The sequence below is a fragment of the Capsicum annuum genome, unplaced genomic scaffold, assembly GCF_002878395.1.
Source record: "Capsicum annuum cultivar UCD-10X-F1 unplaced genomic scaffold, UCD10Xv1.1 ctg3236, whole genome shotgun sequence".
Classification (NCBI taxonomy): Eukaryota; Viridiplantae; Streptophyta; class Magnoliopsida; order Solanales; family Solanaceae; genus Capsicum; species Capsicum annuum.
The window spans coordinates 32,518-57,083 of NW_025839065.1; the positions used below are offsets into that span (position 1 = coordinate 32,518).

Genomic DNA, 24,566 nt, shown 5'->3' on the forward strand with positions numbered 1-24,566 from the left:
ATTTTACCTAAATATGTGAATCTTGTTGGTAGATTAACAAAATAGTAGGAGAAGAAACAAGAGATACTAAATAGATGCAAACATAAACAGAAAAAGTAAATGAATTAAGAATGTAAGCAATGGTAAGTGAACAGTAAACCACAAATAAACAAACAAAAACAAAATAGCTTTTAAGCTGGCATAGCAATTAATATTGTGTTTAACATAAGTGAAAAAGGTGAGTTGTTGAAAAAAATTATAGCAGAAAAAACCTGAGAAGAAATTGATGGTGATGCAGGAAACAGTTTGATCGTGATGAAGAAAACAATACGAGAGCAGGAGCGAGAAAGGAGGAGAAGAAGAAAATAGCAAACTACAATCATATTTATAGAAGGGCTTGTCCTAATTTAATTTGGATTGTATGAAGAAAAAATTGGGATTAAATATAGGATTGTCCAAATTAAATTAGAGAAGGATTTTGACAGGACTTTGCAAAATAACTACGTTAATAGGATTGTCCTAATTTAATTAGAGAAGGATTTTGCCATGTATAGTACTTAGAAAAATAACTATGTGAATTCGCCATTTTAAATTCTTACGATATTGCCATGTATAGGACTTTACAAAAGAAGTATGTAAATTTGCCATTTCAACAATAAAAAATATTCTTACAGTATGTGTAATGAATTTTTTTTTATGATTTTACCATGTATAGGACTTTACAAAAAAAGTACGTGAATTTACTATTTTGAGGTCCAACATTGGACGTTATTTAAAAATAAAAAAACTATTTTTGAGTCCAACATTGGACATTATTTAAAAAAGAAAAAATTAATATAAGACTTTACAAATAAATATAAAAAATTTAATATAGGACTTTGCAAAAAGACGATTTTATTTAAAGAAAAGACTTTTAATGGAGGATAAAAATGACAAACATTAATTACAAGGACCTTCACACTTTTAATATAATAGAGATCGAGATAGATATACATTTGGTTAAACAAATGAATCTGGTCCATTAAATTCATGAAGGGACACGTGTAAATTAATTAGGTCATCACTGGATGAAATGGACGGTTGGAGTCAAACAATTACACTCCTAAGCCAAAATTCCATCTTAGTTAGCATCAAATTTTATACTTCCTTCGATTTTACTCGTCACAAATTGAGATAATACACCTATTAAAAATAATAATTAATGATATAACTATTTTATCATAATATTTCTATTAAATAATGTTTATATTGTTCTTTGAAATTAATTTAGAGAAAAAATAATTAACATTAAGGGTAAAATAAAAAATAAAAGTTATTTTTTCTTGATATGTTAAAAAAGATAAGTAGAAATAGAAATTCAATTAGAAAATTAGTGACAAGTAGAAGTGAATGGAGGGGGCATGTGGTAAGATGTAGAACATATCAATTTTCTATTATTTTTTAGAGAAAAGTTTATTTTGACTTTTCTCTAAAGGTGCAGAAAATTGAATTTACTGTATTGCATTTAAAAAAAAAAAGGTTTCTTATGAATATTTTAGAAATAAGCACAAATATGTTTATTTTTATTTTTCCCATTAAAAAATAAAAAAATGAAAAACTTCAGGCAGATCCAGAGGTGAACAATTCGTGTCAATTTACCCGCCAATTCCGATATGTGACAGTTATGGTTATTCACTATGACAAACATTTTGCTTATTGGCCACCATTTCCTCTCTGATCACCCACTGCCATTAATGCATGAAAACAGAAAGCTCTATTGCAAAATGTGAATCTGCATTATGATCATTGAGTATATCCAGAGGCAGATCTAGCGCGGCTTTTTGTGAGTTCAACTGAACGTATTACTTTTAGTTTGAAATAATAAAAAAGAACATATATGATAAATTTTATACGTATGATAAGATCACGCTCATTCTGAATTTAGATCGTGGATTCAAATCTGTCATGCGCGCAATAATATGTATGCACCTACTGTTGCATGTTGTGTATGCAGAGTTTTTCATTGCATTATTTTCTAATTAGCGATCTCTCTTTGTGTTTAATTTGTTTGTCACATGTTATGAGGGTTTCAGGAAATGATGATGTTTGATTTCGAATAATTCAATGCATAATTTCTTAATATTTTGCTAACAAATTAACATTAGAGAAACTGGTTCTTTCGTATGCTCATGTAGGAGGCACTTGATTTCATATCTGAGGCACAATTTATCAGTTTTTTCAAGCCATTCAATGAAAAGTGTTTAGTATTTGATATACTAGCAATCCCGAATAATAGAGTATTATTGGCATCTTAGGAGCTGTCATTTTGGAAATTCAATGTATAATAGAGGGATGATGTTAGACTTCAGTTATATTAGATTGTTGTTGGTGTGCCTTCTCATGGTTATTTAATATTTACAGTTATCAGTAAAGTAGAATGATACATTCAGTTGATAATTGGCTGCAAAGGCAGGCAAGTGCCCCTGTGGCAGGAGTACCTGGTATGCCCTTAAGATCTAATGGCCATGTTCAAGATTTATCTGGAACTACAGTACTTCTTCATGGAGATTTAGATTTGCAGATTATAGAAGCAAGCTCACTTCCAAACCTAGACGCTAAATGTCTTCCTATGTTTTCTTGGAAAAGCAAGGATAGCACCAATGCGTCAGGATTGATAGATACTAGTGATCCGTATGTATCTGTGTGTCTAGCTGGGGCAAGTATAGCTCGAACAGCGGTGATTCCAAATGATGAAAATCCAACATGGAACGAACATCTGTGTGTACCTGTTGCTCATGCTGTAGAAAAAATTGAGTTTATAGTCAAGGATAACGATAAAGTAGGTGCTGATCTGATAGGAGTAGTGGCGATACCTTCTAGTGTAATTGTTGAAGGTAATCAAATAAATGGTTGGTTCCCGATTCGTGGACCTTCTGGGGCTCCCTTGGATACTGGTGCTCAATTGCATCTGTCAATCCAATATAAGCCGGCAACAGAGAACCCCTTGTATAAAAATGGTGTTGGCAGTAAGGCTGATCAAAAGGGAGTGCCACATACTTATTTTCCACTACGAAGAGGAGGAAGTCTTACACTTTATCAGGATGCTCATGCGCCTGATGAAACACTTCCTGAAATTTTACTAGATAACGACAAGGTCTTTAAACATAATAAATGTTGGGAAGACATATGCCATGCGATATTGGAGGCGCAACATCTAATATATATTACTGGTTGGTCTGTCTATCATCTTGTTCGAATCATAAGAGAACCTACAAGGCCAGTGCCTTCTGCTGGGTGGCTAGAGCTCGGGGAGCTGCTAAAGTACAAGTCACAAGAAGGTGTTCGTGTTATTTTGCTCATTTGGGATGATAAAACTTCAAATGATGATTTATTCCTCAAGACGGTAATGTAACTGAGTAGTTCGTTAATGATTTGTTTCTTGACCATCCTTTTGAAGTTTCGTTTAGATGGTATCACAACATAGAACTCTATCATAAGTTTCTAAATGTTGGTCATATTGTTCTGTGAATTTGAATGCAGGAAGGTGTAATGCAGACTCATGATGAAGAGACCAGAAAGTTCTTTAAACACTCAAATGTCCACTGTATTCTTTGTCCTCGTTCTGCTAGCAGTAAGCTTAGCATTTTCAAGCAGCAGGTACCTTTTTGTACTTTACTGTTTGAATAGCTTGCAAGATCAATACTTGTGTCCATGATTTCTGTTAAAAAGATTTCTTGTATTTGGAACAGATATATATGTTTTTTCACTTCAAACAGAAATTCAGCTGGAGAACTGTTCGGAAAGCCTTTTATTTTGTCTATATTGGTCGTTTTTGTTTATATGCAACTGCTTGGTAATCATCATCGTTGTTATTTTCTTCCTGATCAAAATGAAACCTTTTACTGCAGGTTGTTGGAAACATTTTTACACATCATCAAAAATGTGTGATTGTTGATACACAAGCAGCTGGCAATGAACGAAAAATCACTGCTTTTATTGGAGGCCTAGATTTGTGTGACGGACGATATGATACTCCTGACCACAGACTGTTTAGCGATCTTGATACCGTCTTTGAAAATGATATTCACAATCCCACATTCTTAGTAAGCTGTTGTATTGCATCTAGTTGAAGCTTTCCCACTGAGGTTTTTGTTTGAGGCCTCTAAGGCCTCAAAAAGTTTGACAGTACATATGTAGGCCTCAAAAAGTTTGACAGTACATATGACATATATAATATCTCGCGTTTATGGGTTATCCAAACAACTAAACAGCTAAGTTAGCATTCTTTTCATGTTAAATATGGAAGAAATAGGCGACAATGAACATTGCTATTACCATTGACAAAGGTATGCTATCTGAGAAACTAAGATGATGAAGTCCCCATCGCTACTAAGTTTTTCATGTGAGCAAAAAGTTTGTTAAGAGTAATTTTTACTTCTTTGGTGGTCTAATTCCTATTACTTTGGTTGGATTATCAGTAACTGCATATTTACAATATAGGTGTGGTGATCAGTTGGACCTTTGATTAATTAATGGAGTTACTCCACGTATTGTTTGACGTAAAACGGATAGTGTATTTGTTTCGGTCTTTTGTTGACTCTTATGAATGTCTGCTGTGTCTTTTCATTCATTTTATTGTCTCAAAGACTTACATGGTATGTACAGAGTAGCTCAGGTGGACCAAGAGAACCATGGCATGATTTACACTGCAAGATCGAGGGTCCTGCTGCTTTTGATGTTTTGACAAACTTTGAGCAGAGATATAGAAAGGCAATAAAATGGGTCAGACTAAAAAAATACAAACCAGGGTCTGATTCATTACTTAAGTTAGACAGGATTCCATCAATCCACGTTCCTGCTGCTGGACCTGATGGTGATCAAGTAGTTCGTGTCACAAAAGAAGAAAATCCAGAGAATTGGCACATTCAGGTACTAGACATGGTTCTCCTATATATGTACTGTTGTTCTGTTTTTTAAAATGTTTAAGTTTCAATGTAATTACTTCCTGTAACTGTTTCCAGGTTTTCCGATCAATAGATTCAGGATCTGTGAAAGGGTTTCCAAAGGACGCTAAGGAAGCAGGAGCTCAGGTAGCACTAATATAAGTTTTATAAAGACAAGTGTTCTATCTGCAACTAGTTTCAATGTTCAAAAACATTGTTCAATAACAGAATGCGAAGATGAATGCCTAATTTTTACTGTTCAATAACAGAATCTTGTCAGTGGAAAGAATTTGAGGATAGACAGAAGCATACACCTAGCTTATGTGAAAGCAATTCGCTCTGCTCGACATTTCATTTACATAGAGAATCAGTATTTTCTTGGTTCTTCATATTGCTGGCCGTCCTACCGAAATGCTGGTATATAATTATTCCTATCTGTAGTGCAACATTCGTCCTTGAATCTTCCAGAGGTAGTCTAAGTTTTTCCTAGCAGTAGGATGCTGTTATATACGGAAAACTTGATTGTGATATAGAGGATTGTATTTCTAGTTGAGATTTAGGTGTAATATCTGATGCAGCCTGCTAAGGTTCATACCCTCGTCATTCATATTTCCAATTTGCAACTTCTGTGTCCTAGTAAGGCATAAATTTGTCCAGATTATCCTTATAAATATTTAGATTTCAAATTAATAATATATAGGAATGAAGCTTGAGTCACACACGAGGTTTCTATAGGTACAGAAGATTAAACGTCTTTTCTAGAAAACCATATTGTGTAGGTTTTCTACTTTCAGGATATACTCCTCTATATTTATCTATAAAAATGATGCAAATGAATGAGCATTTTGAGTTATTTAACATGAAAATCCTATTTCAATGCTCATTGAATGTCAATGCGTTTTGTGTATCATACAATTAACAGGTGCTAATAACCTTGTCCCTATGGAAATTGCTTTGAAAATTGCCAGCAAGATAGAAGCAAGTGAACCTTTTTCTGCATACATTGTGGTTCCAATGTGGCCTGAAGGTAATCCGACCAGTAATGCCGTGCAGGAAATCCTCTTTTGGCAGGTCTGAATTTAGTACTGTGCTTATTTATCTTAGAGCTCCATTCCTTACATAAATAAGTACAAAGTAACATATCACATCAGAAGTTTGAGCTCAATATCCGGTTACGTTCTCCATTGATATAGGCAAACCCAAGTATTCAAATGCGGTTAAACTTAAGTGACTAGTCAGCTAGGAGAACCATGGTTTTCACTTTTAGTCCTGATTAACTCCACCTAGTATATCTTGACTTTGTAGTTTTTAATCAAGATTTTAGAAACATCTAATTCTTGGATATGGATTGCAATTATGGCAGGGTCAAACAATGTCTATGATGTACAAAATTATCGCACAGGCTCTTGAAAATGCAGGCATTTCTCAATTTTTCCATCCTCAGGATTACTTGAACTTCTACTGCCTTGGGAACAGAGAAGCAAAGAAGCGCGGATATGATGAAGATAATTCACATCCCCAGGAACATTCACAGGTAAGTCGCATGTAAACTTTATGGGACTGGAATTTTCACTGATGGCATGATAATGTAATTTTTTTTTCCTAATAAGTAATATGTTGGCTGCATCCTAAATTAGGTTTTGATGTCATTGAAATAACCCCATTTTATAGATGTTGGGACAAATTTAGACTTCAGAACCGGTGAATTATGGGGAGTGAAATTGTTAGTTTTCTTTATATTCTCATTGAAGTAAAAGCGACAACGAAAACAATGGAATGAGCGGAAACTAATTTTGGATATGTTTGGAATGAGCGGAAACTAATTTTGGATATGTTTCATCACAGTAAAAATCATCAAAGTAGAAATTCTCAACACTGAAGTGTTTGGTGAGGGGACATGAGCTTGATCAAGGGCATATTTAGTATGGTTGTGACATGATGTGCCAACAAACATGTGCTTTGTTCAATCAACCTTTTCCACACATGTTAAGATAATTGTATTGTCCTCCAAAATTGTTAGAGTGGGTAAAAGTCCCACATTGGTTGGGAATGGACTGGTGGTTTGCTTATATGGACTTGGACAATCCTCCTCTCTTGAGCTAGCTTTTGAGGTTGAGTTAGGCCCAAGGTCCATTCTTGACAGGGTATCAGAGCTAGATCTATCCCCGTTTTGGGCTCTCGGTCCACGCGCCAGTGTCAGTTGGGCCTGGGCATGAGGGGGGTGTTAGAGTGGGTAAAACTCCCACATTGATTGGGGAATTGACTGGTGGTTTGCCTATATGGACTTGGACAATCCTCCCCTTTTGAGCCAGTTGGGCCTGGGCATGAGGGAGGTGTTGGACTGGTGGTTTGCTTATATGGACTTGGACAATCCTCCCCCAAGGTCCATTCTTGACTTGAGTCAATGAAATAACTGTGAAGTAAGAGTTATTTTGAGGGGGCATGAATATGTATTGATGGGTTCCGGCAGATTTTGTTGGATAATGTTATTTTCATCACAGCAAAAATCATCAAAGTGGAAATTCTCAACACTGAAGTGTTTGGTGAGGGGGCATGAGCTTGATTGAGGGAATGTTTATTATGGTTGTGATATGAAAGATGAGTCGATGCAATAACTGTGAAATAAGAGTTATTTTGAAGTATCTGTGTTGGCCTAAATTGGGCTACGCTGCCTCTATCTGAACTACTTATTTTCTTCTGCAGGAATTAGCTCAAAAGTTCCGCAGATTTATGATTTATGTACACTCCAAAGGAATGATAGTAGACGATGAATACGTATTGATAGGTTCTGCAAATATCAACCAAAGATCTTTGAGTGGTTCAAGGGATACAGAAATTGCTATGGGAGCTTATCAACCACATTACACATGGGCCAAAAAGGAGTCTCATCCACATGGCCAGGTTTGGAGTTTAGATTTATTTCTTACCTTCTATCCTCCTCTATAAAGGCAGTAACTGAACAATCATCATATTGAACTGTGATAACCTTATAATCTATGGACATGAGTTTATTTGTTTTTCTTTTTTTTTTCTTGCATTCAGGTCTATGGTTATAGGATGTCTCTGTGGGGTGAACATCTTGGTGGAATTGAAGATGACTTCATGGATCCAGAGACTATCGAATGTGTTAGACGTGTTAACAAGATAGCTAGACGCAACTGGCAAGCATTTGTAGCCGATGAATATGAGCCGATGAGAGGGCATTTGATGCAATATCCAGTTCATGTAAGTAAAAATGGAGAAGTCACCGCACTGCCTGGATTTGAGTGCTTCCCTGATGTTGGAGGTAAGATTCTTGGGGCACCAACCAATCTTCCCGACGCGCTTACCACATAACAACAACTCATATAGGAACTTTGATTGAACAAGCAAAGCCAAAAGGAACATGAATTCCAAAATGGACAGTCTATTATGCTTCTCTGCTGATGATTAAGGATGTATAAAGGCTCCATTTCTCTCTTTCCTCTGTGATGGGAAAGGTTGATTAGGTTATAGGATAAAATTCCATCAATGTTATTCTTTTGTATTTGTACATTTTTGACAATTTTATGAAACAGTACTCAAATTATTCAACAAGTAGCTGAAAAATAGTAGTAATAACATTCTTTTTGAAGTCTTTTCTAATTTCTATACAGGATTTTGTATGCATTCATGAAGTAGTTATGTATTGAAGGAAGATTAATATAGTCTTCTTTAAAATGATGAGTACAATAATATCATTGACCTGAAATAGTGAAAAAACTCTTATGACAGTGCAACATGATCATCATCAAGAAAGCATCTTTTGCCAGCAAACTCATCAAAGTTGAAACAAAAGTGGATATAGACTAAGGAGAAAAAAAAAAATTGTCCTGGAATCATAATAAAGGTTTTAACTAATTAGTCACTTCATTGTTCAGATGAGACAAACTACTACTAGAAATCATTGTTATAAACACATAACAAAATGAGTTTAAGTTTTTGTGCATTGTTGGTCTACAAAATATCTATACTATCGGGTAAACTTGACCTGCTATGGCAGGTTAACCAATTATTTACATAAAATTTGAAAAAGAAAAAATTGAGTAACATGCAATAGCAAGTTCTCTAATCATAATAAAAGTTTTAACTAATTAGTCGGTTCATTGCTCAGGTGATACCTGAAAAAAAACTGCGACTAAAAAATGATTTTCTAAGAAATTAAAGGGAGTAAATAACATATAATAAAATAGTCAGAACTCAGAAGGTAGTAATACAAGGACCGCATAGCGCAGTGGATTAGCGCGTCTGACTTCGGATCAGAAGGTCGTGGGTTCGACTCCCACTGTGGTCGCTTTTTTTTGTATTATGGTTTGAGTTTGCTATCCTTATTTTACTTAATTGAAAAAAGGGCTATTTTAGTTTTATAGAGACCTCAAATTATGATCAATAAAAAGATTGACGAAATTCTAAGAAAGAACTTTACCATTTCTTTACTTTTTGTTTCATTTATTAATACCTTATCTTCAATTTGCATTTATTTAATATTTTTAATGCTATTTTTTCATGATCGTTAGATTTTTTGTATCCACAATAATTATACAATATAATTAAAATAACAATATCATTAAATATAATGAAATAACAATAACAATAATAATAATAATAATAATAATAATATAATTTATAAAATAAAATCTAAAAAGATAAAATATACTTAGCCTTTACCTCTATCTCACGTAGGTACAATCCTACTTGGCCTCCAATGTAAAATAAATATCTTTTCTTTACTACTTCCTCCATTCCACAATAATTATACAATATAATTAAAATAACAATATCATTAAATATAATGAGATAACAATAACAATAACAATAATAATAATAATATAATTTATAAAATAAAATCTAAAAGATAAAATATACTTAGCCTTTACCTCTATCTCAATTAGGTACAATCCTATTTGGCCTCCAATGTAAAATAAATATCTTTTCTTTACTACTCCCTCCATTCCACGTTAATTAAATTGTTGAAGTATTTTTTTGTGTTCAAAATAATTAAATTGTTCTCTTTTCAAAATAGTTGTTGAAAATTTTTTCAAATTTACTCCCATTAATTAAATTTTTAAGGTTGAGTTTCAATGAGAGTTAGCATGATCATTATTAAGTTTTTGGAGTTTGAAAAGGACAAAAAAAAAAGACTAATTTATGTCTTTTTTTATGTGTGTGTCAAATTTCAACAATTTAATTATTGTGGTCCACAATAATTACAAACAAATGTCAATTATAAATAGAAATACAATCGTGAATTATAAAATATAAATGCAACTGTATCAATAAGTGTAAAAATATAACTGGTAGTGCGAATATACATACAATAAGCCATTGTGGTATTTTCGTTATCAATATCACTTGGGCTCCATGTAGCCATATTTCTTTAAAATATAAATAATAAAATTAAAAAAAGAGAGAAATGAAAAATTCAAAAAAAATAAAAATACAAGCTATAGAAAGAATAGACAAAAGAAAAAAAAAAGCAACAAAAAGATGAAATGAAAAAAAAAATTAAAAATTAAAAACGAAAATAAGAAGAAAAAAACCAAAAAAGGGGAAAATATGAAAAAGAAAAAAAATGAGAAAAAATATAAGAAATCAAAAGTAAAAGAGATAAAAGGAAAAAAAATGATGATGAATATAAATATAATGATTGGTTATGATGTATCTGTCATCTTTCATGACTTGTACTCGATGTAATCATATTTTTTAAAAATATAAAAAAATATAAAATATAAAATACAAAAAAAATGAAAAAAAATGAGAAAGAGAAAAAATAAAAAAGTGGAAATTAAAAAGGAAAAAAAGAAAAAAAAGGGTAAAAAAAATGGAAAAGAAAGAGAAGTAGAGGTTAGATATAAAATAGAGTTAACAAAATGAAAAAAAGAGAAAGAAATGCTACAAATTTTAATTTTGAAAGTTCAACTAGGAATATTTTTATTTTGTTGAAACTTAGACTATTTTTGCAAGTCCATTCATTAATAAAACAGAACTTTGTAAAAGTTTTAAGCAATTTGATGGGTCAAGTTTGGACATCAGTATAAATCTTATTTGGGTTAGTGATTTGTAATGGATTGACTTGAGTTAGTCCTAATTAGCCCATTATCAAAATTACTATTATTTAAATCCATCAAATTTTAAGTGAATTGAATGGATCATTTGAATTTGGACTAATTTTGTCACCCCTAATTATGGAATAGAGGAGCAATGAACATAAAAACATTAAAAAAAAAAAAACAATTATGTAATTTTTTGTAGTAACGTAAGCAAACTAAACAATTAGAGAATGCAACCAAACAAAAACAATTAGAGAAAGGTCAACAGACCTTTAGCAAAAATATTGTAACAAATTGTATAAAAATAGGATTATAAATAGAAAAATCATGAACATAAACCAAACTAATGGGCCCCATATAGCATGAAAGGAATAAAATAAAATTTTACGCAAAATATTATTATATGAATGATAGTAATTGATTCCATAATAAGAAGAAGAGCTCCTCGGCTGAAATTCTCACTCTCCCTTTTCTCCAAAGAAAACGGCATCATCAGTATATGGAAGATCTTGAAGAAGACGAAGAAGGCGAAGCAGAAGCAGAAGCAGAACAACAACAACAAGAAGAATCTCTTCCCTTCATTCCTTAATTACAACAACAAGATTCCAAATAGACATGGCCTAAAATCGCCGAGCCCCCACAATTATAAAAAAATCAAAAATCTTTTTTGTTTGCGTATGCACAAGAAGAATCAAGAATCTTGAAAAGGGGTGAGAGTCGGAGAGAGGGGTTTAATTATGGGGAAGGGTGAATTTTCGATTCGTCGGAGGAAGAAAGGGAAGTTGTCGTTGCCGGTGCCGGTTCCGGCGGTGGGGAATGGGGAACCATTGACTCCGGCAAAAGCGACGAAGAAGAAGGTGGGTGGGGCGAGGCTCTGGATGAGATTCGATAGAGGGGGTCAATCCGAGTTGAATGAGTGGGATAAGAATGCTATTATTAAGCGTGCTGCTATTCCTGCTAGGGATTTGAGGATTCTTGGACCCATTTTCTCTCACTCCTCCAGCATTCTTGGTAATAATTTTTTTTTTGTTTTATTGATTAGTATTAGCTGTATACATGTACTTCCTATCTGTTGTCTACTGTGTTTCAGTTACTGCATTATTTCGTTGTTGTTACTGTTGCACTGTATTCTTATTAATTGACTTGTTTTCTTCACTGTCGTATTTCCTTTTTCATAATTACTTTGATTTGTTGCACTTGAGCTGAGGTTTTTTCGGAAACAATCTCTCTACCTCCACGAGGTACGGTTACAATGGGTATGTTGTTATTGTTGTTGTAATAGATCTTTTGATGTGTTTCCAATGATAGCAATAACTATGTGTTAATCCAGAACTAAGTTGGTTCATATATGACTATTCTTTTAATAAGTAAATATATTGTGAACTCCATTTGTTGGCTGTGATGATATTTAAATGAATCCTCAATATACATATTGGTTAAATTAGACTTGTTTCAGCATGAAATCGAAGAATTGGATGTCAAGATGCAGTCTTGGTGATACTTGGGTTTTGGGTGCTCTGCGTTTGTGTGTTTCTATTACTACTGGAACTACTATGCTTCAGTCGCAAACAGTTGGGGGTTATATGAGTCCTTGGTTTTATTTGGATTCATTTAGCACCAATACTCACTAATTTATCTATATGAAGAAACTTTCTATTAAGGTGTAAGATAAGGGTGTCTCTCTACACTTACCACCGACTGTTTGCTGAGTCTAATAGACAGAAAGTTAAATGGATGTCTAGTCAGTTCTGCTTCATTTAGACCATAGTGCTGTGTGTTAAAGAAACAAGCTGCTTTGGGTATCTTCTTTGCATCCTTTATTCATGTTTCTGTAGCACTTAGGTTAATCTGAATTTTTAAGCTGTCATTGAACTCTTTCTGTTGTTTAACCTGCATCACAAATGAGGAAGTGCCTTTCTATATTCTTTGTCGTATGATCCTGTTACTAAAACATTAAAGCAATGTAATGTGCTGCCTTTTTTATTCTTCAACACAGATTGCTGAAAGACATTTATTTCAAGTTTACTGATTGAATGGGTCTCATTCTGCTTCCTATTGGTTCTTTAAAGTTTCCTGTGATTGGTGCTATTTGACCCATCACTTCTGTTTTTAGAAACACTTTGTTTCTCTTGATTTCACTGACAGCTGCCGTTACTAATTATGGCAATGTGTAGCCTTCCCTGAGGGGAGATTAGCCTATTCATCTGAAGTCATCAATGAACTGAAATCATTTATCACAAGTTATAAATTCCTTATGCTGGATCCTCATGGAAAATGAATTTTCTCAATGATATGGTTGGATATTTTTTAGGACCTACTAAATGATTGAGATGCATTTTTTTTTCACCCTCCTCCATCCTATGTATAATTGGTAGTGCTTGTGATGGTTAGATGACTGGTTTTGAGATAGTTTGCAGGGGCCCATATATCGGCATGTAGGTGGATTCCATTTCTTGTATGTCCTCTTAGAAGAAAAAAGTCGAGGGTGCCATACTGGTTTTAACAATTACATTTAAGGTTAGCAATTTTACCATCCACAATTGACAGGTAGACTTTTGGATGGTTTCAGTAACCTCCTTAAGATCTGTTCAACTGTCAGTCCTTTAAGGGGTTTTGCTATATTTTTAAGACTGATTCATATATCCTGAGCATGTTAGAGCAAATTATACCAATTAGCTGCAAATTCAACACTGACCAAAAAAATTTGTAAATTCAGCCATTCAGAGAACCTGTTAACTGCTGATTAACTCTGTGCGTAGCTTGCTATTGCGCAATGGACTCACTACAATTGAGGTTCTTTCTGGTTTCTGCAAAATATTCATGTTGAAAGTTGTCTTATGCATTGTCTTCGGTTTACTCTTTTTCCCTCACTTAAGTCCCTCATTCAGGGAAACAAGATTATGGATGCACTACACCTTGCTTGTAACGAGTGCCCGTGCTTTTTGAATTCATTTGATTGAGGTTCTTTTTGATCTCTGGTAGTATCCTTATTAAAACTGATTTTGATTCGCTTCTCACAAAAAAACACTCATTTTTTTTCTGCATGACAAGTCAAACTAAGATTATAAATTGGGATGGAAGGAGTAATGTGTAACATGTGGGTGCTTCTCTATCTTGATGTCCTAGCTAAGAGCTCAAATACTGGAACTGATTTATGCATTGGTTCTCTTTATTTTGAACCTCTAATTTTTAAGAATCCTACCTAAGCCTTCCTCTGTCTTTAGCTTAACTGTTGGAGGCTTAACCATTACGTTTAAGCTTAGCCGTTGGAAGGTTTTGTCGTAATACATGTGTATCCCATACAATTTTCTTGTGCCTAGAAGAATACCAAAAAGAAAAAAAAAGTGTTGTTGGGTTTCAAGGAATTGAAAAGCTTCTTTCTGATAACCTGCAGCAAGGGAGAAGGCCATGGTTGTCAATTTGGAGTTTATAAGAGCCATAATTACAGCTGAAGAGGTTTTGTTGCTTGATCCTCTACGTCAAGAGGTTCTTCTGTTTGTGGATCAACTGAGGCAACAACTTCCTCATAAAAGTCTTTCAAAAGTTGATGGCACTAACGCTGAACAAGACAATGAAGGACACTTTCCAAATTCTGGACGCTGGTTACCTGTTCCAGAAGCTGTTGAAGGTCTGCAGGCTGAGCTACCATTTGAGTTTCAGGTGCTTGAGATTGCATTGGAGGTTGTTTGCACATTCTTAGACTCTAGTGTAGCAGATCTGGAAAGAGATGCTTACCCAGTTCTGGATGAACTGGCAATGAATGTTAGCACAAAGAATCTTGAGCAAGTGAGAAGTTTGAAAAGCAATCTTACCCGATTACTTGCCAGAGTGCAGAAGGTATTCCGATCTGTTTTTATTTTCCTGTTGCTACTGTTTCCGACTTTGAATAACACCCTTCTGTGCAAGGCAGATGATGAATAGATTTCAGTGCTAAGGGGTTCATTGTTGGCTTCTGGAAATTTGATGACCACGAAGAGAACATATTTAACTACTGGACATGTTATCAGTATCTTGAATGTGAACTTACTACAAAACACTTCATACTCATTTTGTTATGGCTTATTGGACAAACTACTATTGGAACTAATTTTGTATAGTTTAAACTTCATTAGCAAACCATATTTGCTTTTTGTTTGATCGGTCAAACCATATTCATTTTTAATAGCCCTTGTGGCTCACTTTAAGTTGATCTCCCTGATGCTGCCACTTAGGTGATGGAGTTAATTTATAGTGCATTTTATTTGCCTTATGCTGGACCAGATTTTTGTGTGTACTCAGGAAAGTGCTGGCTATTGTAATGGTATACTAGACCTATGCAAAACATCTGTGTTTTGGGGTTTCTGATTTCCCATTATTACTTAGGCAGGCATAGTGATCGTTGTATACTTCTTTCCGTATCGTACTGATATGAGGAGATTCAATGTGCCTTTTCTACTTTAATACTCTTGCGTTTGATTCGGATTTAATATTCAAATGAGCTACATTGAGGAACTTAGTTGTAGTATTCTCTTCCATGACACTTGTTGGTGCTCTGATTATTCTGTGTTATTCGGAAACAACCTCTCTACTTCTTTGGAGGTAGCGGTATGGACTGCGTACATTCTACCCTCCCCAGACCTCACTTTGTGGGAATACTCTCACTTTGTGGGAATACACTGGGTTTGTTGTTGTATGCTTACAGTGGTAAAATTTTGTTATGATAGGTTAGAGATGAAATAGAACACCTTTTAGATGACAATGAAGACATGGCACAGTTGTACTTGACTAGGAAATGGATTCAGAATCAGCAAACCGAGACTCTTTTGGGAACTAGTGTTTCAAATAGCCTTGTTTCTGCTGCACCAAATCTTCGTAGACTTAATTCAGTCAGAAGCAGAAGTGGAAGTTTGGTGAGCAACCATTTTAATTACTATGATGTGGAGGATCTGGAGATGTTGCTTGAGGCCTACTTCATGCAGTTGGAAGGCACTCGCAACAAGATATTATCTGTAAGTATATTCTTCTTAGAAAGACCGAATAATTAGACATTTTATGTTGGTAATGACAGAGACTTGTCACTCCTCTTTCCTGATAGCAGTGTTGACAGTTGTCTTCCTTTCATTTTCCGTTTTAGTAATGAATCATAAATTCACAATCTAGGATGGTTATACCTTGAAATTAAATGATTCTATTTTTTTACAATCTGCGAAGTTACACATGTAAGAGAAAAATGAAGTAATGCATTCGTACTTCTAGAAAAACTCAATTTTGCCACTTCGATTCCTTAATGATATAGATCTTGATTTAAGTATCCTTATGTTAAATGATGCTGTGTACCCTTAATGCCTCACTCTTTATAAAGAAAACGAGGAAAAAAAAAGAGCTGGATTCTCCTTGCTTCTCGGTCATAAGCTAAGTCTTCCACAATACCCAATCCCTTTGCAACCTATTCTGGTAACAGAGTAAGCTAAGGAAAGCTTCCGAGACTGAAGAAAGATGAGATAATGCGCAACGTCCTGTTCTCTTTCAATTTTTTTTTCTTCATTGGGAAGGAGACCGTGCAAGGGACTGGGTTATGAGGAACAAAGCGTTCTCTAAAAGTAACCCAAATCTTCCACCAATTAGTTACGATGAATTAAGTTCATGTACAATTTATAAACCTTCTCAAGTGTAATTACCATGTGTAAACTTTCTCCTCTTTCCATAAATCCTTCTGGTATCTTGGTCTACATTTGGAACATGCCTATGAACTTTCCCATTTTGTTCTGCATTCTGCACCCCCCTGATATTGTGTATTTGCAGGTCCGTGAGTACATTGATGACACAGAAGACTACGTCAATATCCAACTTGACAATCAACGTAATGAACTTATTCAGCTGCAGTTGACATTGACGATTGCATCATTTGCTGTAGCTGTGGAGACGCTGGTAGCTGGTTGGTTTGGCATGAATATACCTTGTACCCTAAACCACAAGCACGGGGTGTTTTGGCCCTTCGTATTATGCCTGACAGTAGGCTGCATAATGCTCTTCCTTGTTATTCTAGGGTATGCTAGGTGGAAGAAGTTGCTTGGATCATGAAATCCTCAACAGGTTTACAAATTGTATTAATACAAATCAATTCTACAGCTTATTTTTGGTCCAAGCGAGGCATATGTTATATATTTACTCAAAAGTGCTCTTGTTATACTTGCCCCTTTTGCCAATGTGAGTTGGTAGCATCAACAACCCAAGACTTGTGAAGGGAAGGGACAACAGCATACCCAGTACAATTCGACAAGGAGGTCTGAAGAGGGTAGAGTGTACGTTGTGCCTATGTAGTATGTTTTCTAGTTTCACATATCTTCGCGCTATATTGTTTTCAGATGTGCGGTGAACAATTTAAATCCACAATACAACAGGGTTTACCAATAGCTATTCTGTTGGAGCCCTCGTTTTCACTAGTATTTCAGACTTTCGACCCCCCCCCCCCCCCCCTAAATGTAATTACTACTACTAATAGTATCTAGGTAAGACATTGGAGGTAAGACTTATTTTGAGGAACTTACAAGTGTAGCAAGCAATTTTTCTGTATTGATACTTCTAGCAAAGATGAAGTGGTTTCTTTAGTTGATTTGAGTAGCATGGCTGTTTATTTTTTGGGCTTTGCTGCAATGATGATAAATGAAGTACAAGATCAAATAATTCACAATATCGTAACTCATTTTCTCACTTTTAAAAGAGTGATATCAATATCTATCATAAAAAAATTGATCATGACGGAGTAATTAGAGTAGCTTACATACTTACCTACCTTAATAAATTTCAACTGATTCAATTTTCAGATTTAATTATATTAATCATTACACATAATTTTTATTATATATATATATATATATATATTTGTATTGCACGACATGAGCATACGTGCAACATACATGTCCAGAAACTAATACTGCAAACAATTGAAACAATAGGTAATAATAAAATCCAAATATAAGATAGACGGGGAGTATTAATATTAATAAGAAAACTAGACAATGTTTTGACTTAACATGCTAATGGATGGCTCGATTTACAGATCCAAACTCAAGCCCAATTTCTAACCAAATATATTTTCACATTTTCACTCATCAGACTCAGTCACTCTATCACAAAATATACAAATTCTCACTCACATTCACTCTCTCGGACATTGATGGTTCAACTCAGCCCTCAGACCATCGACGACTTGGCCACTCGTGTTCCAGGCATGTTGTTTTAATTCTTTAATTTTTCTTCTCTTTGTTGGTTTCATTGATTTTTTCATTTTTCTTCGTCCTCTTTCCTTTTCTTTGCTAATTTACCTAAATGGTAATACATTAATTTCAGTTTCCAACTAGGCAACTACTCACTCAGATTCTCTTAGACTTTTATTTCTCAGAAGGTGTGATTGTGGCAATGATTTCTCTCAAATTCTCATTTCTTAAGCCTAGTGATGAAGTTGAATCCAAACTAAAAAAATCAAAATCGAACTGAACTATTCTGCTTCGGTTATCAGTATCTTCTTTCACTCATCATATTCAGTCACTTTCTCACAACAAAAGACAACTCTCACTCACAATCACTTTCTCAGACATAGATACTTTAACTGAGCCTTCAGGCCATCAACGACTCAAGCACTCAGCAATTTCAGGTGTATTGTCGTTTCAAATTTTTAATTATGATGATGAATGAAATATAAGATCAAATAAGTCACAATGTTGATTTTTCCTTACCGTGATTCATTTTCTCACTTTTTAGAGAGTGATATTAATATCTACAATGAAAAATCTACTCATAACGGAGCAATTAGAGTAGCTTACACAAGTATCTATCTAACTAATAAATTTTAGCTAATTCAACTTTTCGTGTTCAATTATATTAATCATTACACAAATTATTTATACTAATTTGTATTGCACAGCATGAACACAATGTTCAATGCACGTGCCCAGAAACTAATACTATAAATAATTAAAACATTGAAACAATAGGTAATAATAATATTCAAATATAAGATAGATGGGGAGTAATAATATGAGAAACTGGACAATGTTTTACTCAACTAACTGATGACCTTACAAATCCAAGCCCAGGCCCAATTTCTAAGCAAACCTAATTCACATTTTTCACTCATCAGACTCAGTCACTTTATCACAACAGAAACAAACTCTCGCTCACATTCACTCTCTCGGACAATGGTGGTTCAACTCAGCCTGCAGGTCATCAATGACTCGATCACTCATGATTTTAGGCACGCTGCTGTTTTAATTCTTTAGTTTTTCTTCTCTTATTTGGTTGCATTGATTTTTTTCATTTTTCTTTATTTTTTCCCGTTTCTTTGCAACTTTACCTAATGGGTAGTACAGTAATTTTAATTTCTAACTATGCAATTACTCACTCAGGTTCTCTTAGGCTCTTACTTATCAAAAGGTCCGACTGCGACGATGATTTCTCTCATACTCTCATTTCTCAGGCCAGTGATGAGGAAAAATCCAAACAGAAAAAATCAAAATCGAACCAAACTATTTTGCTTCGATTATCAGTATCCTCTTCACTCATCATACACAGTCGCTCTCTCATAACAGAAGTAAGCTCTTACTCATAGTCACTTTCTCAAACACTGATAGTTCAACTCAACCTTTAGGTCATCAGTGACTTGGGCACTCGATGATTTCAAGTATATTGTCGTTTCAATTTTTTAATTGTGACGATAAATGAAGTATAAGATCAAATCATTCACAATATTGGTTTCTATGTACCATACTTTATTTTCTCACTTTTTAGAGAGTGATATCAATATCTACAATAAAAAATATGATCATGACAGAGCAATTGGAGCAGCTTACACACGTACCCATCGAACTAATAAATTTTAGCTAATTTAACTTTTCATGTTCAATTATATTAAATATTATTGACGGAACCCATCGACAGGCACCTAAAGTTTTAGCAATCTTTCACTTTGACACCTAAAGTAGGCGGTTTTCATTTTTGGCACCTCAACTAGCATTTCGATGTGTCATTTTGACACTTTTTGCCGAGTCACCATTGCTCATGTGCTAAACACATTTTGAATGCGTGTAAAGGGTATTTTTGTAATTTTGTCCTCTCTCTTCTCTTTCTTCCTCACTCTTTCTTCCATTAATTTTCATCATTTTTTTCCTTCAACTTTCATTAATTTTTCACCATTTTTTTCCTTCAACTACAGTGCAAAATACACGCACATTACATATTTTTGCAAAATATGTTGATAGTGCCATTAATTTCATTTTTTTCCAGTTCAGTGACTCATAATTTAATCCAATATATCACCTTTTCAACTAAATTTTATACAATTTGATTAAAGAGGAAAATAATTATCACAAAAAATTTATTTTTGCGTTTTGCTTTAATTTGATTAAAAATCTATTTTCTACACATGAATCATCACAAAAATGAGAAAAAAAGTGTGTGTGTTCAATGAAGGTCATCAATGGCATCCTTCTCTGCTTTCTTGAAATTTGGGGTTTTAGAGATTGACAGGGTGGGGGTTGGTTAGAGAAGATAATGTTGGGGATGGGGTGTTGAAGAAGATAATTTTGAGGTGGATTTGTGGGGAGGAGGAGTCGGGGTCAAAGAAGTTGTGAGTACAACAAGAATTTTAAAATTTTTCGGCGGATAACTGACCATAGTAAAAAGTGGTCATTAACAATAGGTGAATATCTCACAGATTTCTCAAATTTCTCCATGAAAAATTGCTTCCCAATTTGTAGATTACTGAGCTTATTCTATATTCCTTCTTCATTAGAATCTTTGACAGTAAATTCCTTTCCAATGTTCATATTTTTTATTAGAAAAAATGAAGAAAACCCAAATCAGCACGTTAATTTGACAGTGTAGATGGTGGTGTTTCGCTTTCATTTTGTGGTGGAGAAGATTTGCTTGTTCTCTTTTTAGGCGAAGCCATTACAACAAAAGAATCCGTATATTGACATATTCTTGTGGTTGGTCCTAAAAGAGAGAAAAAAATTGGAGTGACAAAGATAATGAAATAATGATTTTGACAGAAAAAAAAATCTCCATTAAAGAAAAATTGAAGGGTTGTATTTTGGTGGAGGAGGTGATTTTTTTTTTTAATTGGAGGGGGGGGGGGGGGGGGGGGATACCAAACATATTCTAGAAATCCCTAGTCAACTTATTATGCCAGACTCCTTGACCAGAAGAGAATATACCAGTATTCATGATATAAGGATATAAACTATGATAGTGGCAAAGATTACCACCGTACGTTTCTTGCTCGCACTTGCAGCTAGTAAGTCTTGAAAGCTTTGGCAGATAGATGTGAAGAACGCCTTCTTGCATGGAGAATTGCATCGAGAAATATACATGGAGCAGCCACGAGGGTTTGAGAGTAAAGCTCACCCTGACTACGTCTGTAAGTTAAGAAAAACTCTTTATGGGTTAAAGCAAACACCAAGAGTGTGGTATGGCAAGATAGCAGAGTTTCTAGTACAAAGTGGATATTTAGTGGCTCCAGGAGACTACGTAGAAGAAATTCGTCAAACAAAACAAAATTTAGCAGTCCACTTCCGCTTAGAGAACTTAAGCATTTCTCGGCCTTGAGGTGGATCGCACGAAGGAAGGCATGTTCTTGTGCCTGTTTTTTAATTTAAATTAATTATTTAAAAATTATTTTTTAATAAAAATATAAATGTCTGCATATTATTCGTCACTTTACACGTCGGCAATGTGTGTATTATACTCACATTACATATTTTTATTGATTGTGCAAAAAGTATCAAAATGACACATTGAAATGCTAGTTGAGGTGCCAAAAATGAGCATCACCTACTTTAGGTGCCAAAGTGAAAGATCGTTAAAACTTTAAGTGTCTGTCGATGGGTTTCACCTATATTATTTATATAAGTTTGTATTGCACAACATGGACACACACGTGCAATGCGCGTGTTTAGAAATTAATACTACAAATAATTGAAATAGCAGATAATAATAAAATCTAAATATAAGATAGACGGGGAGTAATAATAGAAGGAAGATAGACAATGCTTGACTCAACTTACATATCCAAGCCCAAGCCCAACTTCTAAGCAAACCTAATTACACATTTTCGGTAATCAAACTCAGTCACTCTATTACAATAGAACCAAACTCTCACTCATAGTCACTCTTTTAGACATCGCCGGTTCAACTCAGCCCGCAGCTATCAGCTCGACGACTTGTGATTCTAGGTACGCTGCCGTTTTTATTCTTTAGTGTTTCTTCTCTTCTTTGATTTCATTGGTTTTTCCGTTTTTCTTCTCCTTCGATTTCATTGGTTTTTTCATTTTTCTTCTCCTTCTTCTCTTTTATTTGCTAATTTACCTAATAGGTAATATAGTTATTTCAGTTTTCAACTAGGCAACTACCCACTAAGATTCTCTCGATCTCTCAGTTCTCAGAAGGTGCAGCTGAAACAATAATTTCTCAAACCAACAAAGATGGTGGATCCGGACTGAAGAAATCAAAATCGAACTGAAGCAAACTCTCTCACAACAGACACTCTCTCACAACAAAAGCAAACTCTCACTCACAATCACTTTGTCAAACACCGGTAGTTCAACTCGATCTTCAGGCCTCGACGACTCGAACACTCGGCGATTTCTGGTATATTGTCATTTCAATATATTGTTTAGTTATGATGATAAATGAAGTACACAACCAAATAATTCATAATATTGGTTTCTATTTACTGTAACCTATTTTCTCACTTTTAAGAGATTGATATTTATATTTACAATTGAAGTTGCTTACGCACGTACTTACCTAACTAATAAATTTTAGCTAATTTAACTTTTCAGGTTCAATTATATTAATCATTACACATATTATTTATACAAGTTTGTATTGCACGACATGAACACATATGTGCAACATGCCTTGAAACTAGTTATAATTAATATATGAATGAATACAAAAAATAATGACAAATCTATGTGTAGCCTAATTCCGGAAACCATATATTGCGTTAGTAATATGACCAAAATTATTTTTCTCTTTTGGGGTGATTCGAAGTGCAACTAGTGTGTGCAAGACCTCCTAGTTCAATTAGGTGTTGTTTAGCCTTTCTATGTACGTAATATTAATCTAAGATGAATTTCAATATGTGATTAAGATTGGTGATTATAATTTCATCCCACGCATAAAGGAACATATAAATATTTGAAACTTTCTCAATTCGTTTCACTTTTGCAGGATTCTAATACTCACATTACACAAATTATTGACACATTCTCTTAGTTTTAACTTTAACCCTCAAACTTAACCTTCAATAATTGGTGCCATTACTTCTTGAAAAGGATATACCCATCACCCATGAATGGTCCAACACTGAGAATTCATCCCTTTTACACTTTTTCCAACCTACTTTTTATAAAAGATTGCACTTTGTGCTTCCGGCAAAATTAGTTTCAATGAATTCTGCAATTCTCAATTAACATATGCAATTCATACTCGTAAAAACTTTTTATCTTATGAGCGAGATGAGCGATACATCTAGCAAACGCAAAAAAAGTTGAAGCTCGAATATTCATAAATTTCATTATGAGAAAGAAAGTATTATATTTATATGGCAAAATGGTTCGATGGACCTTGTAATATATTGGTTTTGTAAGTTGGACACTTCTACTTACATGTTTGTCATCTGAACCCCTGAACCCGCTAGAAAACAATATTTTAAATACTTTTTTGGCGAGTGTAACACACTCTCCCATGCTAGCTGTCATATAAGCTGTCACGTCATCTGCCACGTCATTTTCAAGTGTTTCCTTAAATTCCAAATCATTTTTAAAATGCTATATGACAAATTAAATATTAAAATTAATTTAATTAAATAAAAAGCTTTTATAAATTATAGAAAAATTTAAATAATCATGTTTTAAATTAAATATCCAAATAATTAAATTATAAAATGTCATTTAATTTATTTTTTCTCACAAATTAAAGATCAAATTCATTTCAAATAATTAAAATTCATCTCCAACTAATTTAAATTTTTAAATATAAATTCATATATACAAACATAATGAATTTTCAAATTTTAAATTTGAATATCTTTAACAAACATAATTAAATAAATTATTTTTATAAATTGTAGAAATTCAAATACACAAACACAATAATTTTTTAATATTAATTTTTAACTATAAATTCTAATACACAAACACAATAAATTTAATTAAACATCAAATTTATTCCAAATAATTGAAACTTCTCTCCAATTAATTTAAAGTTTTAACTATAAATTCACATACACAAACATAATGAATTTTCAATTTTTATTTAAATATCTTTAACAATTTGTAAAGGTTACAAAATTAATCCTAAACAAAATAAAAGTTTAAATTGAGAAAGCGAATAAAAAAAAAAAGTAAAACAACAATTTTTTGTTTTACAATGAACAACAACAACAATATCAACCACAACAAAGACCTCTTCAAGGATATATAAATTTATTTTTTTTGAAAATGAACAACAACAACAGTATCAACCAGCAAAGACCCTCTTCAGGAGACAACAACAATTTTTTTTTCCCCTGAACAATAACAATATCAACCGCAGCAAAGACCCTCTTCAGGAA

At 33.7% G+C, this 24,566-nt stretch overlaps 2 protein-coding genes and 1 non-coding gene across 6 annotated transcripts; all 3 read left to right on the forward strand.

Annotated features, from left to right (window-relative positions):
- The first annotated feature begins 1,481 nt into the window (after positions 1-1,481).
- Positions 1,482-8,514, forward strand: LOC107839907 (phospholipase D delta-like). 4 transcript variants are annotated; one of them, XM_016683566.2, is made up of 11 exons: positions 1,482-1,817; positions 2,380-3,361; positions 3,499-3,615; positions 3,867-4,061; positions 4,624-4,887; positions 4,980-5,048; positions 5,171-5,318; positions 5,824-5,972; positions 6,265-6,435; positions 7,605-7,802; positions 7,944-8,514. In XM_016683566.2, the coding sequence occupies exons 2-11, from the start codon at positions 2,396-2,398 to the stop codon at positions 8,235-8,237; spliced, it is 2,571 nt and encodes an 856-aa protein (XP_016539052.1). In that variant the 5' UTR covers positions 1,482-1,817; positions 2,380-2,395; the 3' UTR covers positions 8,238-8,514. The 4 variants fall into 4 exon arrangements, with proteins under 4 accessions (XP_016539052.1, XP_016539053.1, XP_016539051.1 ...); XM_016683567.2 differs by having other exon boundaries at positions 1,549-1,939; XM_016683565.2 differs by having other exon boundaries at positions 1,549-1,801.
- A 625-nt stretch (positions 8,515-9,139) lies between these two features.
- On the forward strand, positions 9,140-9,213 carry TRNAR-UCG. The gene has a single exon. It is a non-coding gene; the product is annotated as a tRNA-Arg (tRNA).
- A 2,106-nt stretch (positions 9,214-11,319) lies between these two features.
- LOC107839906 (magnesium transporter MRS2-4) lies at positions 11,320-17,556 on the forward strand. The gene is made up of 4 exons (XM_016683564.2): positions 11,320-11,980; positions 14,364-14,806; positions 15,673-15,957; positions 16,751-17,556. Exons 1-4 carry the CDS (start codon positions 11,707-11,709, stop codon positions 17,027-17,029), a joined length of 1,281 nt encoding a protein of 426 aa, XP_016539050.2. The 5' UTR covers positions 11,320-11,706; the 3' UTR covers positions 17,030-17,556.
- Positions 17,557-24,566: the final 7,010 nt, after the last annotated feature.

What these genes read in the sequence shown, in the direction of transcription:
- LOC107839907 (XM_016683566.2), top strand. Translation starts at nt 2,396, where the DNA reads ATGATACATTCAGTTGATAATTGGCTGCAAAGGCAGGCAAGTGCCCCT. An exon ending in TTCACAATCCCACATTCTTA is followed by an intron (nt 4,062 to 4,623) that starts GTAAGCTGTTGT and finishes TGGTATGTACAG; the next exon opens with AGTAGCTCAGGTGGACCAAG. An exon ending in AGTCTCATCCACATGGCCAG is followed by an intron (nt 7,803 to 7,943) that starts GTTTGGAGTTTA and finishes TCTTGCATTCAG; the next exon opens with GTCTATGGTTATAGGATGTC.
- LOC107839906 (XM_016683564.2), top strand. Translation starts at nt 11,707, where the DNA reads ATGGGGAAGGGTGAATTTTCGATTCGTCGGAGGAAGAAAGGGAAGTTG. An exon ending in TCACTCCTCCAGCATTCTTG is followed by an intron (nt 11,981 to 14,363) that starts GTAATAATTTTT and finishes GATAACCTGCAG; the next exon opens with CAAGGGAGAAGGCCATGGTT. An exon ending in CTCGCAACAAGATATTATCT is followed by an intron (nt 15,958 to 16,750) that starts GTAAGTATATTC and finishes GTGTATTTGCAG; the next exon opens with GTCCGTGAGTACATTGATGA.